Source organism: Raphanus sativus, chromosome 5, assembly GCF_000801105.2.
Source record: "Raphanus sativus cultivar WK10039 chromosome 5, ASM80110v3, whole genome shotgun sequence".
Taxonomy (NCBI): Eukaryota; Viridiplantae; Streptophyta; class Magnoliopsida; order Brassicales; family Brassicaceae; genus Raphanus; species Raphanus sativus.
In genome coordinates, this window is record NC_079515.1 from 10,444,554 (window position 1) to 10,459,876 (window position 15,323).

At 31.4% G+C, this 15,323-nt stretch overlaps 2 protein-coding genes across 4 annotated transcripts; both read right to left on the reverse strand.

The window, feature by feature from the left end:
• Positions 1 to 824: 824 nt before the first annotated feature.
• Positions 825 to 2,355, reverse strand: LOC108842817 (vacuolar fusion protein CCZ1 homolog B). 3 transcript variants are annotated; one of them, XR_001948280.2, is made up of 5 exons: positions 2,150 to 2,355; positions 1,757 to 1,945; positions 1,475 to 1,682; positions 1,226 to 1,304; positions 825 to 1,133 (listed from the first exon to the last, which is right to left on the reverse strand). XR_001948280.2 is itself a non-coding variant. In XM_018615848.2 (5 exons), the coding sequence occupies exons 3-5, from the start codon at positions 1,657 to 1,659 to the stop codon at positions 1,127 to 1,129; spliced, it is 285 nt and encodes a 94-aa protein (XP_018471350.2). In that variant the 5' UTR covers positions 1,660 to 1,682; positions 1,757 to 1,945; positions 2,158 to 2,351; the 3' UTR covers positions 825 to 1,126. The 3 variants fall into 3 exon arrangements, 2 of the variants coding, with proteins under 2 accessions (XP_018471350.2, XP_056842737.1); XM_018615848.2 differs by having other exon boundaries at positions 1,226 to 1,318; positions 2,158 to 2,351; XM_056986757.1 differs by having other exon boundaries at positions 1,226 to 1,318; positions 2,150 to 2,351.
• Positions 2,356 to 2,823: 468 nt separating this feature from the next.
• On the reverse strand, positions 2,824 to 3,705 carry LOC108860857 (nicotianamine synthase 2-like). Its single transcript, XM_018634708.2, has one exon. It carries the CDS (start codon positions 3,703 to 3,705, stop codon positions 2,824 to 2,826), a length of 882 nt encoding a protein of 293 aa, XP_018490210.1.
• Between the last annotated feature and the right edge of the window lie 11,618 nt (positions 3,706 to 15,323).

Here is a 15,323-nt window from a genome sequence, read left to right on the forward strand (position 1 = left end):
TGTGGTTTATGTTTTGTGGATTTGGGTTTAAGGTATAAATTTTCAAATTTAGAATATAAAATTCAAAATAATAATATTTTAAATAAATATTTTTTAAATATGTAATTATATTTAATTTATCATTCATTAAAGATAATTTATTTTTTAATCTTTAATAAAAGTTATTTTGGTCACTTTATTCTTTGTATGGTATTTTTGATAAATGTTTTTTTTTACTTTTTAGAAGAATTGTCCTAATTTCTACCAAGTTCTTTCATAATTTTTTTTACATTCTTGTAACATCAACATAATAATTTCTCCTCTCAAAATTTTAAGATTTATTTTGTTCTTTTATAAATTTTTCTTATGCCGACTTCAAAAACCCTTTTTTCAAATGTCCATAGAAAATAAAATATATGGAATTAAGTGGAATATAGGACAACAGTTTTATATATGTATCTATGTCGCTTAAATATCTATGTCGCTTAAATATTGTTTATTCAATATTTTTTACACTTGAATTAATAATAAGCGTAAAAAATATGAAAATTTTATATTTATCTAGAATATATGATAGTATTTTGACAATGAATAAATATCATTATTGATCAAACCCCGTATCACGTGAAAGCGGTAGATTTAAAATTTTGCTCTAGGATTAAAACTTTGGAAAACAAATAAAACTGGCTGGGGAAGTTTGGCTTTCTACAGCACATACATACTTAATTATTGAAATGGATGTGACTTATTAAAATTAATAAATATGGTTTAAGTAAATTTAGGGCTTTACATATAGTTTTGCTGTGACAGCTACTATAGCAACAACCAATCATCCAAGAGCATCATTTTCAGTGGGACTTTTTAGCAAGTCCTTAGAGTTTTTTATTAATATTTGTAGTTTAGGACATTGTTATGGAACTTTAATGAAATTTGTGATTATTGGTGGGACTTTTGGTTGGTCCTTAGGTTTAAAAATTCCAAAACAAAACATATAACTGCAAGTGTGATCCGATAAGCCCACCAGATGGTTCTTTATCAAGCAATGACCTAACTGATCCGTGAAACATAACAAAGAGGGAATGAACTTTCTTTAGCACCTTCTGCAATGCATCAACCCTCCATATGGCTTCAATCTCCTTATTTTTCTCTACAACCTACAAGAGACTATTATAAAAATTTTGCTCTCCTAATAATGCATATGAAAAATGAGAGATTCAAAGAAGAAACGGAGTTGATAAGGATGTACCATGACCATCCATATATCAGGCTCGGCTTCATAGAAGACATGAGAATGTCTCTCTCTTCTATTACCTCACAAGCTGCTTCTGGTGAGAAAAGTCTGCATTTTAAATTCCATAAACAATGTTTCAGTAAAACCAAACAGGAGTTATGAAACATAATGTTAACCTCAAAACTCATGAAAAGATGATCCGCAGTGAGAGAAACCAATGGATGGTCTTCTCTGAAAAGAAAGAGAATTTATCTAGAAGCTGACCTGGTGAATATGATAAGGCCTTCGCTGAGGCCGATAACAGAGAGCTGAGAGGAGAAAGATACATCAGGAGGAAAGAAGAACAAGATCTTGTCAAGCTCCTGTCCTTCATTTTGGCCTCTCCTCAAGTCAAACACGCAAAGTTTAAGGCTTTCTCCACTAGAGCTGCTCATGGACGCCATTCCCATAGCTTCTATGATCTCATAAACCCCTTAAACACACACACAAAACAAATGTATATTAGAAATCAGACAAGCCCACAACTCTGTGTCTTAAAATTAGTACCTGAGATTTTTCATCAATAACAACATTCCAATCGAGAGTTTGAGCCATATTTTTCTTCCTTTGCTTTGGTTTCTGCGGAGAGATGGAAGAGAGACGAGTCATTTTATATGACGAGTCATTTCTTCAACCCTTTACATCCTTCGTTTCTGTACTGCTTGAGAAAATGGATGGTTCTTGATTATATATCATCTGTAAAATAATCCAACGGATGAAGAAAGTATATGACATAAACAAAAAAAAATCTCAGAAACAAAAGGAAACGTAAATTCTCAGAAAGTCACAACCTTTCAATCCAATTTCATGAACCCCAAATTAAGAAAAAAAATCACAGCTTTATAATCAGATCATAGCAATTCAACATCAAATCAGGAAACACCAGATTGAATCACAAACCTACATACCACAAAGGGCCTCCCTGCTTGAACTTTAACTCCTGAGTATTATCAATCAAAAGTGAGGAAGAGGGAGACGATTTGTTTGATGCTGGGAAGCTGATTCCTATTCTCTGTCGCTGAAGAAGATTAGACGGGAAGAAGAGAGAGCGACGTGTGTCCAGCTAAGGACGAGCAAATTTGTATCTAAGCTAAGACTCGTCCTTGGTTTAATTGCCTATTTTAGATTAATTTTTTTGACAAATAAATGCTAAAGACTGAGCTAAGATACACCAATAATGGTGCTCTAATGTTCATTCTGTTGAAGGGCACTTTATGTATCGATCTTGTGACATTTTATGATAAATTCATAGATATTTTTTCCTCAAATAAACTCTTTTCCCCCTTCATAGAATCTTCTCAAACAAAGATAATATTCGTCGGTTAATAAAAACAAAATTCATGGAAATACATGGAACTCCCACGTATTGGACCAAATTTATTAGGAAAATAACAACCACAATCAACAATTCCAAAGCAAATTACACAATAAACTGTTTGTTGGTTAAACTTACCAACAAACACAATACATAATACACGACGCATCGCGCTTATTTCTTAATAACGCATTTCAAATATAAAATACCACCCAGACTTGCAAGGTGAACACTGGCCGGAGTGGCTGTATATTCAGCATCAAATCTTGCCGCTACGAACCCCATTATTCTCCTCGTACGTTGACTTACCACCAAGCTTGCGTGCAATCACCACAGAGGTAGGCACTTTATTGGACATCGGGTGATGAATCGTCAAGACATTAAAGCCTTTAAGATCACAAGGATCAACGGATTGATATATGAAAGACCTAAGTCCATGAGAACTCCTAAGCATGAGAAGCGCTTCAGGAGCCATGTGTTTCTCTAAATGTTCAATAGCTTTAACCTTTGCCTCTTTGGTCAATCCAACCATAGATGCCAAAAATATTACGTCGTACTCACGTAGAATTACCGCGGTCATGTTGAGTATGTCCGTTGTATAGAAGAACAGGCGCTGGGAGAGGTCGGGGTCACGTGAAACAAGATGGGTGGCGAGAGCGTTGGCCTGATGGTCAATGTCGAAGTTGTGGAACGTAGTGTTTGGAAGGTGGAACTTAGCCAAAACGATGGACGACATGGGTATGGAACCCGAGCCCACGAACGCAATCTTGGTCGGAAGACGTAGTGTGTGTTTCCTGATGAGATCGAGCTCGAGCTTGATCATGTTAACAGTGAGTAGGTAGCTAGGGTAGAGATCTACGTGATCAACTGGGTTATCTTCCAGAGATCCCAAGATCTCAGAGAAATGTTTCTCAAGATATCCAGTTGCTTCACCATGTAGCTTGATGAGATGGGACCTCATGCCCTGGACTTCATGGCTCATTTTTTGAACGTCAATGTTTGTGTCAGCGGTCATGCACAAAGTTTCGAGCTTTTCGAATAATGTATCGCATTCGTTGGAGGGTCTTAAACTCCTGAGCTTCAAGATCTGGTTGTACAAGTCGGTGATTTGATTCACAAACTGAATTTCTTCGGAAAGCATGTCGACAATATGGGGACACTTTAATTTTGGATTCTGGTGTGTTGAAAATTTGTGTTGGGCCCTAAACTTCGAACAAGAGCACTTTATATACTTATTCTTGAGTTCACTCCATAGGGTGAACCTCTAGGTTCACCAACCAATAGGATTGTGTCATTTAAGATTCAGTATCTTTTAAAAAAGAAAATAAAATATTATCGAATTATATTATACTTTCAAAATAAAATTAAATAAAAATTATACTAATCACAAAAAAAAAACTTTTTAATCTAAAAAAAATATTTTCAAAAAATATTTTTAACGCTCCCAACAAACATTAAATCTTAGAATTTTGGATAAATCTTAAATTTTAAGATTTATCCAAGAATTTCGGATTTACCCAAGGGACTTTTTAATCTAAAAAAATATTTTCAAAAAATATTTTTAACGCTCCCAACAAACATTAAATCTTAGACTTTTGGATAAATCTTAAATTTAAGATTTATCCAAGAATTTCGGATTTACCCAAGGGTTTAGGGTTTTACCCAAGGGTTTAGGGTTTAGGATTAGGATTTAGGGTATAGTTTTTTGTTGATTGTGTTATAAATAGTTTTTTTTTAAATCAAAGTTTTATAATTTATCCAAAGGTTTACTAAAGGATTTAGGGTTTAACATTTAGAGATTAGTGTTTTTTGTGGTATTAATTTATTTTTTGAAAAAATATTTATTTTTTGCATTTTTAGTATTATTTTATTTATTTTCACTTTATTTTATTTATTTTTACTTTATTTTTATTTTTAAAACGTAATATAATTTGACAATATTTTGTTTCCTTTTTTAAATGATGTCAAATTTGAAATAACTAAATCCTATTGGTTGGTGAACCTAGAGGTTCACCATAGGGGGTGAACCTAGGTTCACCCTAGGGGGTGAACCCAAGAATAACTCCACTTTATATATTGGCTCTTCTAGGACTCATAGATTTATTTAATGCTTATCTATTTTTTATGAGAAATATGGTAAAATAACACTAAAAATGTTTTTATCACAAAATAGTTTACAAAGATAAAAATAACAAAATAGTTTTTATTAAATGGTTTAAAGACACATAAATCCATATGGTTAATTGATTAAGGATTAGAGTTTAGTTTTTAAATGGTGGATTTTGGAATTAGGGTTTAATATCTAGAACTTAGGGTACAAAAATTAAAATAATAATATTTTGAATAAATATTTTTAAAATATTTATTTATATTAATGTATTACTAATTTCAAGTAATTAATTTTTATACATAATAAAAGATATTTTGGTCATTATTTGTGGACTGTTTTTATGACAAACTTGTTTTAAGGTTTTTTTTATAAGAATAGATATTGTTCAACTGAAAAACAAAAACAGATAGTTGACAAAAAAAAAGAAAAAGAAAATAAATCAATTATTTAGTTTTCTTTCATACTGCTAAATATTTAGTCTTTAAACTTTAAAAATAAATTCAAAATACTTCAAGAAGTAAATGTATGAAGTAAACCAATTCAAAGCTTTTTGATGTTGTAGAACATAAATTGAGAGAATTTTAACCTACTATAAATTATTCAGGACTTACAAAAATTGATAATAGAGCTCATCATTTATTAAAAGAAGTAAAAATGAAGAAAAAGTATATATTTTTCAGTGATGAGATACCTATATAGAATGTGGCAAGAAATTTATAATAGAGTCCGACCATATTGGTCGAATTGATTATCTTCGTGCATAATAACTACTAGGTGTGATATATGTGTTTCAAGCTCAACAATATACTAGATCTTGACCCGCGCTTTGGAAGCGCGGAATATTTTACGATGAAAAATTTCACTAATAACTTAACAAATATTTTGTTAACTTTTAAAGAGTGTGTATTTAAAATATTTTTGTATTTAAATCAGTGTTTTTAAATTCAACCCGATTGTGATTATACCGGTTAATCCGGAGATCTAGCAATTCAATTTAGTTTTTAAAATATTCATATTAAAAAGTCACTAAAACCCAAGACTAACCGATTGAACTCATGGATGACCGATATGTAATCTAATTTGATTGAAATTGTAATATTTTCATAATTTGTAATCTTATAATCCAAATTTTAAAGTTTATTATTTTGTAATTTATGAAATTATGACGTTTCTACAAAATTTTAAAGAGAAAATGATGGATATAAAATAACTAAGATTAATTATTGTATTGTTTGGAAATATTGATAGTAGTATATAAAATATATTGTTTGGAAACATTGATAGTAGTATAAAGAAATAAGTATATTGTTTGGAAACATGGATAGTACTATAAGAAAGGAACATTAGTGATTTAAGGTAGGTTTAACTATAAAGTATAAAGGTGTATTTAATTTAAAAACTTACAAAATAAATATTAGGTCCAACAGAATGTTTCTGTTTTAATAAGATAGATTCCAAGGACATGACTTGGGTTCACCCCCTATGGTGAATCTTAAAATTCACCACTTGATTAATGACCAATCAAAGTGACATTTGGATAATTAAATAAAAAGTATTAAATATATTTAAAAATAACTAAAAAATAATAATGTCAATTCTAAACCTTAAATTTTAATTTCTAAACCCTAAACATTAATTTCTAAATTCAAACCCTATACCCTAAACTCAAATCCTAAACCCTAAACCCAAATTCTAAACTCTAAACCCAAATTCTAGACTTTAAAGCCAAACCTTTGATCTAAACCCTAGATCCAAATGCTAGACCCTAAACCCAAACCGTATACCCTAAAACCAAATTCTAAACCCTAAACCCAAACTGTAAACCCAGAAGAATTACTACGTAATTTTTTCTATTTTAGTGATAGCACCCCGAAGTAGGTATGGTTTGGGGTTAGGGTTTAGGATTTGGGTTTAGAGTATAGGGTTTGGGTTTAGGGTATATGATTTGGATTTAGGGTATAGAGTTTAGATTTAGGGTTCACGGTTTGCGTTTAGGATTTAGAATTTGAGTTTAGAGTATACGGTTTGGGTTTAGGATCTAGCATTTAGATATAAGATTTGAGTTTAGGGTCTAAAATTTGGGTTTACCGTATACGGTTTGAGTTTAGGGTCTAGGATTTGGGTTTAGGGTTTAGGATTTGAGTTTAGGGTATAGGGTTTGGATTTAGGAATTAATGTTTAGGATTTAGAAATTAAGATTTCGGATTTAGAATTGGCATTATTTTTTTCAACTATTTTTAAATATATTTAATATTTTAATTTAATTATCCACATGTCACTTTGATTGGTTATAAATCAAGTGGTGAATTTAAAGGTTCACCACAGGAAGTGAACCTAAGTCTTGTCCATATTCCAATCATCAAGCTTTCTTAAACCTAGTCCTCCTGATTCCTTAGAAGTGAAAACAGAATCAGAACACATTTCCCCCCTCTAGCTGGATTTGGAGCGCTCTTCCAAATAAATAAGCATTTCACAATTCTCCAACGCTCATATACATTGATTTGGCAATACAAAAAATTATGTATTGTATATAATGATATTATAGAGTATATAACTTTAAAAAAAAAACTGACTGAATCAATTGATAACGGCATGCAAACGAGAGATGCCGTGCTATCCATGGCTAAATCTCCATGTAACTTGTGAATGAACGACTGAAAGCCCGTTTTTTCTTTTCATTTCTTTAGAGGACAGTGTAATGCCAAAATATCATAAAAGTAAGGAACCCTTCCTAATCCCTGCTGAATTAGTTAAAGTTTGGCATTGGCAACGCTGAGGACATCCTCCATCAATCATATGTTTAGTCTTTGACATGTTATGCGCAGACCAGACGCCTGTAAACACATCTTTCATCTCAATATTATTATAAAATCTATATTGTAAAATATTATATAATTTTTGAAACTTTTCTATTATTTAAATAAGACGTTGTCTAAAAAGATAAAGTTAAATAGAACAACCAATAAAACAAAACATTTCATGAAAAGTTTTTTGAAATCTTAGCAAATAAATTATATACTTGTTTATGAAAAATTTGCTTTTGCGAATATTATGTTTTCACATGTATATATGTAAATAATATTATAGTTCAAACTAACCTTACAATTACATGGCATATCAAATAAAAATCATTAATATATTTAAAATTGTACATATTCCTTCAGGATAATAATCTCACATCAGTTTCTTACTAATCCACGCATAAATATATTTCACTATAAATATAATAAACTCATTTTAAGTGCAAATTCCGTTAAATGTAACAAACGGTTACAAGAAAAGTTAAGAGAAAATGTTTAAAATATTTAAATTGGCTACCTTCAAAAATACATTCAATCAAAAATATCCTAACATTTGATTTTATTATTGATTATTGTTTAGAATTCAGTATTTAGGGGTGAGGTTGGGTTTATAAATTTCTATAAATTTTTATATGTTATCCTTAAACATTTATAAATGATTTATGATATTTAGTTTAATATTTTAATCAAAAATTTAAGATATTTATAAAAATGGTTATTATAGATCTTTATTTTTCTATAAATAAGAATTGGTTGGTGTTATTTTATAAACAATATTTTATTACTAGCTATAATATTAATAAATTATTTTATTAAAAACAGTTGTTACAATAATCACTGAACACTAAATCCAAAATATTAGATTATTTTTGATAAAGCCTATTTTGAAAAGTAATAGACAAATTATGGTATTTTAAACAACTTTTCAATACAAAAGTGGGTTGGCCTAGTTGTACTTGGCTTCGGCTCTAATACGGTTTCGGGTTTAATTTACGGTGGCAACCATTAAAATATGGTGAAATAGGCGGTATCTCTGAATGCCTTCAGCAGGTTCCTCGAATAAGCTCTGGTGGACGGTCATTAGATGTTAATAGGGTCTCCTCCGGAGACATCCGGATACCAGAATCATAAAAAATAATTTCTCAAATTTTCATTAAATTGATAGATAACCTATTTTATTATAATATAAAACTATATTTAGGCATACTAATAAATAAATAAATTATTTTTCATAATAAAAAAATAAAAATTAATAAAATATAATAATTTTAAAAAAATTAAAATGGTTAATATATATTAAATTTTTACATCTACAACTATATCTATATATTGTCTAAAATGATAACACATTAAGAATTAAATTATTTTCTAAGAACATCTTTTGTGTTTGAAAACTTAGATCATAATATTTTTTAATTATTTATAAATAAAATAATATTTTTAATTTATAATTATTATCACTAAATTATAGCCAGTGAAGAAGACATAACACCATAATCACCAAAAAAACTGCAAAATTTTAAACTACATTATAAGTATCTACAAATTTATATTTTTTAGAAAAATATCTATAAATATATAATATCACGTCTCCTACCGTCCTACCAAAGGGAAGTACATCCATCTCCTACCAATGTGAAGTACATGTCTCTGTCAATTAAAGAGAAAAGCTTTTAGTTTGGTGTGTTTAATTCCTTATGTTAAGAATCTATGCGTTCATCAATTATTTTTTTGTCAAATTATTTTCTTTTTGTTCATTCTCTAGGGGTGAATCTGTGCCTTCACATTAAAATGATATTCACCCAAATTTTTTTTTTTGAAGAATAGTCACCCAAATTTTATCAAGTCATACTAGTCTCTTTATAAATAAAACCATAAAATATTCCAAAACAGAATCAACGTGGTTAATACTGTAAATAAAATCATAAATTTTAAATACCATCAGCTAAACCTAAAACCTTAAATTTTGGGGTCTAGGGTGTAAAATTTTAGGTTTCAGATATAAAATTTAGAATTAGTGTTTTGAATTTAGGATTAGGAATAGGGTTTAGACTTTAGCTAATGAAGTGTAGAGTTTATAATAAAAGATTTAGAGTTTAAGGTTTTGTCGGCGTCGAAGTTTTTTTGGCAATTAATACTATTTTATAATTATATATTACTTTTTTCATAAACAAAATATAATTTGACAAAAAATAATTGATGAACGCATAGATTCTTAACATAAGGAATTACGTAAGCAGACTTTACCTTATTTTGTAAACTTAGCTGTTTTTTTTTATTTGACGGAAACATGTACTTCACACTGGTCGAAGAAGGGATGTACTTCGCATTGGTCGAAGACTGGATGTACTTCGCATTGGTACAATAAGTACATACAATCCTTTGTTGTTTTATTGATTGACGAAGTTTCATATATTTTATGTTAGGATCAGTTGATTGATCGAAGGTTGACTCGATTCATGCTTTGTAGCCTTTGTTAGTTGTTACATACATTAGGAATAAATTGTTTATTGTAGAACGGAGAAAGTCGCTGTTATATGTGAAAAGCCATATTATATACCGATCATTACGTTCTATTAAAGAACGATCCATTATTTTGTAAGTATCATTGTGTTTGGTCAACAAGTCTATTATACTTTTTATTTACATAATATGCTGGTGGTTTCATAATCGGTTGGTGCATAACTAAATTAATTATACAGTTATACATCAGCTCATGTTTTATTCTAATATTTATATAAAATATAACAAACTTATGCATTAAATTATAAAAAGTACTTATTGTTAGTAAAATAAATCTGAGTTTTTCGTGATACTACAAGACATGAAGTTATGTAGTAAAGCAAGAAGAATAGATCAAAAGTAATGTTTTATTGATCAGTAGATTATGAGTACAATGTAAATAAAAATAATTGTTGCCTTTGAAGTATTTACCACCACATGGTTAGCCATGCACACTAAACTAATGTATATTTAGTTACACGAATTATATGTTATAAATGACATCTTTCAGTTTAATGATGTTGTGTAGTTAAACATCATGAGCTTTATTTCACTAATCCAAAAAGTGATGTTGACATTTAAGACGTTAACTCTATTTAATTCTCTCATTCGTCAATTAAAATCTGATCCATCGAATTATAATTTAACTAATTTCTTTGATTTTTCTTTGTTGTGATCGGTCACCTTTTAGTTAAATTTTGGTCGGGTAGGTCATGTTTTAACTGATCAACGTGAGAATTAAACTTGTTAATATTTCCGACGTCCACTTCATATTTTTTGATTAATAAAACTAAGCTCGTGATGTTAAGTACATAACATCATTAAGTTGAAGGAAGTTGACACGCATAACATATATTTCGTATAACTAGATGTACATTAATTTAAGAATAAATTGGAAAAAGAGACATTCTCATCTTAGGTTTGTCAGAATAATATTTGTAGAGGATTATTTGAGTAAATAAGATTTATATTTTCTTTAATACCAATTATACCTTTCAATTAATCAAATTAATTTTAATATTTTGTAACTGATTTAAGTTTTTATAACAAAATAAAATAAAACAGAAAGTAGAAAAAAAAGAAATCAAAAGAGTTCTCACATCTTTTTCCTAATTATTTTTTCACGTTACTTTTTTCTCCCCTCTCTTTCTCGCGTCTTCTTCTCCGCCTTACCTTCAACCCATATCAATGGTGATTTAGGGTGAATGGAGAAATCTTATTTTTCATCGGAAATCGTCAATGTTTTCGTCTCTAATATAGTTTTTGTCTTCCTCCTCTCTGTTCTCGGACACAGATCTCATTGAATTGGAGTTTTGTTCTTACTCTACTGATTTTGTCACACAGTCTTCTTCATTCTCTAGGATTTTTGTCGAACGGAGCCCCTTTACACTCTGTATCATCAATTTCGTTGTAGCTGTGTGCAGAATCTATTGTCGGTAACACCATTAATTAAGTTTTTTTCCTCTGAATTTGTCGCAGTAAATCCCATAAGGATGTTAGAGACTCAGAGCTTTGATGGACTGTTTCCCTTTACATTATTTACTGTAGCAAACTAAACCACTAACATCAAACGTATCTGATCATAGGTGGTGATTTGGATGATGGAGAAGGAGCACAAGATAACCCAAACATATTTTTGTTAAATTATATTTAAATTCTGGATCAAAAATAACAAAAGTCTTTGTGTCATATTGCTTAAAGCCCTTGTAAAATTGTCATAGGTGGTGGGTTCAGAACCACATAGTATCCTTTTTTTTACTGTTGTTCGAATTTTAATTAATTTAAAGATTGTGGTAGAGAAAAAACGTGAGAGAAAAAATAGAACGAGATTTAAGGAAGATTTGGTATAAGATTTATGAAACATCTATAACCAAAAATGGAAGTTTCCATATTTTTCAGATTTGACTAGAATACGCAATATACCTAACCCATAACACAGTACAACACGTGCAACGCCTATTCTTCCTTATGCGTCACATAAGATAAAAGGCAGAAGAGTCTATGACACAACATCTAAGTAAGGTACATCATAGAGTTCAGGCTATATGTCGTTATATATCTGCTGGTATACTGAAGACATATTGCTAGATTGTGACGTAACTAATTCTAACTCCGAGATAAGATAGAAGAAACCTTAGTTTACGATATATACCCTAGATATATCTATGTATTAAACTTAGTATATGTTTTCTGGATTAAGTAGACTAACCGAATGTGTATTCTATTTTTGTTAGAAGAGAAAATAAAATATGATTCCCCATTTTTTTAAAAATAAATTTAAACATGTAAATTATCATACCTATATTTCCAATCATTTTCATATTTTTTTTACATTTTTAAAGTTACGTTTACTATTTTTTTCCATGAACGAAGGACAAAACATGTCAAAAATTGTTAAAAGTATGAAAAGTCCTAAGTGGACAAACAAAAGTTCAAAGTGTCACTTTTTTCTAATTCTCCCTTAATTTAATATGTATGGCTAGCCATGTGGTGGTCTATGCTTGAGGTAACCACAAATCATTTTCCAGTGTAATGGTTTATAAACCCAAGTTCTAGCTGCTTGCTTCTATAGTTTAAGTGTAGAATACGTGATCTTTTTTATAAGGTTTAGGAATCGTTTTGATAGGTCAATGTAGTCAAAATACAGGTTAGTTTCTTTATATCTGAATATGAAAAGACCTCTTTTTAGTAGAAATTCTACATTTTACCTAGATGCATCAGAAAAGCACGAACCAGAGGCCTAAAATCATTTATGCATGGGAAGAAAGTCGGCGTTCTGCCCAATGCAGGAAGGATGATTTCATAGATTAATTATCTACAATAGTTTGCCTCTTATTTTTGATTTCTTGTGTGAAATCGGGAGATAATCTGTGCACTACACTACAAGAAAACACGCTGATTCTGAGAGAAATACCGAGGGAAAATGAGTTCCTCGGAAATTTCTGACCAAAAATCGAAGAAATACCGAGGAAACCAAGAAATGTGGTTTCCTCGAAATTTCCTCACTAATTTTTGAGGAAATTTCGAGGAGGACCAACTTCCTCGGTATTTTTCGAGGGAATACCGAAGAAATCTCGTTCGTCGGAAAAAACCGACGGATATTTCTAATATTTTGACGACATCTTCTAGCCGTTAGAGAGCCGTTGGGAGAGCCGTTGGGGGATTTTAAAAATTCCGAGGAAATTTCGAGGAAATGTCGGTTTCCCTCGGAATTTCCTCAGTATGCCGGAAAGATTTCATCTATAAATACAGCCACCCCTCTTCCTCTTCATTCACTCCATTTCTTCTTCTTCTCTCCTACTATTACGAATTTGATTCCAAAAAAACATGTCTTCTTCAAATTATTTTCGTTCTTGGATCGATCGACCTCATTTGGATCCGGACACGAGATTGCTTACGGAAGAATACAATCAAGGTATAATCGAGTTCATGAGGGTATCTCGCCGACAACTGGAAGCAGAAACATGTAAGTTAAGATGTCCTTACTCTAATTGTAAAAATAGAAAAGTTATTAAAGAGTGGGATGTTTGGACTCATCTATATTTGAGTGGGTTTACACGAAGTTACAAAATTTGGTCTCATCATGGGGAAACTGATTATGAACTTGGTAATACTAGCGAACCTCAGCCGGCGGTTAGATTAGAAGAACCAATTAGAGCGGATGTAGATTATGGTGTAGGTACTGAGCAGATGATAAATGATCATTTTAGAGGGGAAGATTTACCCAATGCAGAAGCTAGGAGATTTTATGAAATGTTGGATGCTGGAAAGCAACCATTGTACGAAGGTTGCAGAGATGGTCATTCAGCTTTATCATCTGCTATGAGACTGATGGGCATTAAAACAGATTATAACTTGGCTGAAGACTGTGTGGATGCGATAGCTAATTTTGTTAAAGGTATTCTACCTGAGGATAATGTAGCTCCAGGTTAATACTACGAGGTTCAAAAACTCGTAGCTGGGGTTGGTTTATCTTATCAGGTAATAGATGTATGCAGCGATAACTGCATGATTTATTGGAGGGCGGATGACCAGCGGACTACATGCAAATTTTGTGGGAAGCCTCGTTATAAAGATACGAGTGGAAGAGTTCTAGTGCCATATAAAAGGATGTGGTATTTGCCTTTGACGGAAAGGTTGCAGAGGTTGTATCTTTCGGAACGCACAGCGCAACGAATGAGATGGCATGCAGAGCACTCAACAGATGGTGAGATTAGACATCTTTCAGATGCAAAAGCGTGGAAACATTTCCAATCAAAGTATCCCGACTTTGCGTATGAGAGAAGAAATGTCTACCTTGGATTATGTACTGATGGTTTCAGCCCGTATGGGAAGAGTGGAAGACAATATTCTCTATGACCAGTCATTGTTACACCATACAACTTACCCCCAAACTTGTGCTTGCGACGAGAGTTTTTGTTTCTCTCCATTCTCGTTCCCGGACCAGAGCATCCTAAGAGATCACTTGATGTGTTTCTTCAGCCACTAATATATGAGTTGCAACAACTATGGGCTCAAGGTGCTGAAACATACGATATTTCGTGTAAAGAAAACTTTTAAATGCGGGCAGTACTAATGTGGACAATAAGTGATTTTCCAGCATATGGTATGTTATCTGGATGGACAACGCATGGAAGGCTATCATGTCCATATTGTCAAGATAACACTGATGCTTTCCAACTAAAACACGGAAGGAAAATGTGTTGGTTTAACTGTCACAGGAGATTCCTACCACTTGATCATCCATATCGTAGGAGTAGGATTTCGTTTACGAAGAACAAGAGGGTGTTTGACAGTCCACCTCCGGAAATTTGTGGGGCAGATCTGTTGACACAACTAAGGGATTTTGGTGCAGAAAGGACGCCATAAGTCGGTGGACATGAGCGTTTTCCGGTAAATACTGCACTACAAGAAAACACGGGCTTAGCGACGAAAGTTAGCGACGAAATAATTTCCTCGTAAAATTACGAGGCCTTTACGAGGAAGTTACGTGAAAAGACAATAAACACGTTATTTCGTCGTTAATTAACGACGAAAGAGTTTCGTCGTAAACCAAACGTAAAGGAACGTCGTTTTTACGAGGAAACAACATTTCGTCGTAATGAACACGTAATAATTAACGTGTTATTAATGAAGAAAATATTTACGTGGTTTTTGCGAGTGTCACCTAATTTTAGGTGACACACGTTTTTTATCTTGTCTAACTACCCATATTTCGTCGTTAATTCGTAGTAAAATCTCACCTACCAATTTCGAATTTTCCTATAAATATGTCATTTGAGGAACATTTGAAACACACCACATGCAAAAGAAAAAAAAATCTAAAAACGTGAAAAAAAAATGTAT

What these genes read in the sequence shown, in the direction of transcription:
- LOC108842817 (XM_018615848.2), bottom strand. Translation starts at nt 1,659, where the DNA reads ATGGGAATGGCGTCCATGAGCAGCTCTAGTGGAGAAAGCCTTAAACTT. An exon ending in GGCCTTATCATATTCACCAG is followed by an intron (nt 1,319 to 1,474) that starts GTCAGCTTCTAG and finishes TTTAAAATGCAG; the next exon opens with ACTTTTCTCACCAGAAGCAG.
- LOC108860857 (XM_018634708.2), bottom strand. Translation starts at nt 3,705, where the DNA reads ATGCTTTCCGAAGAAATTCAGTTTGTGAATCAAATCACCGACTTGTAC.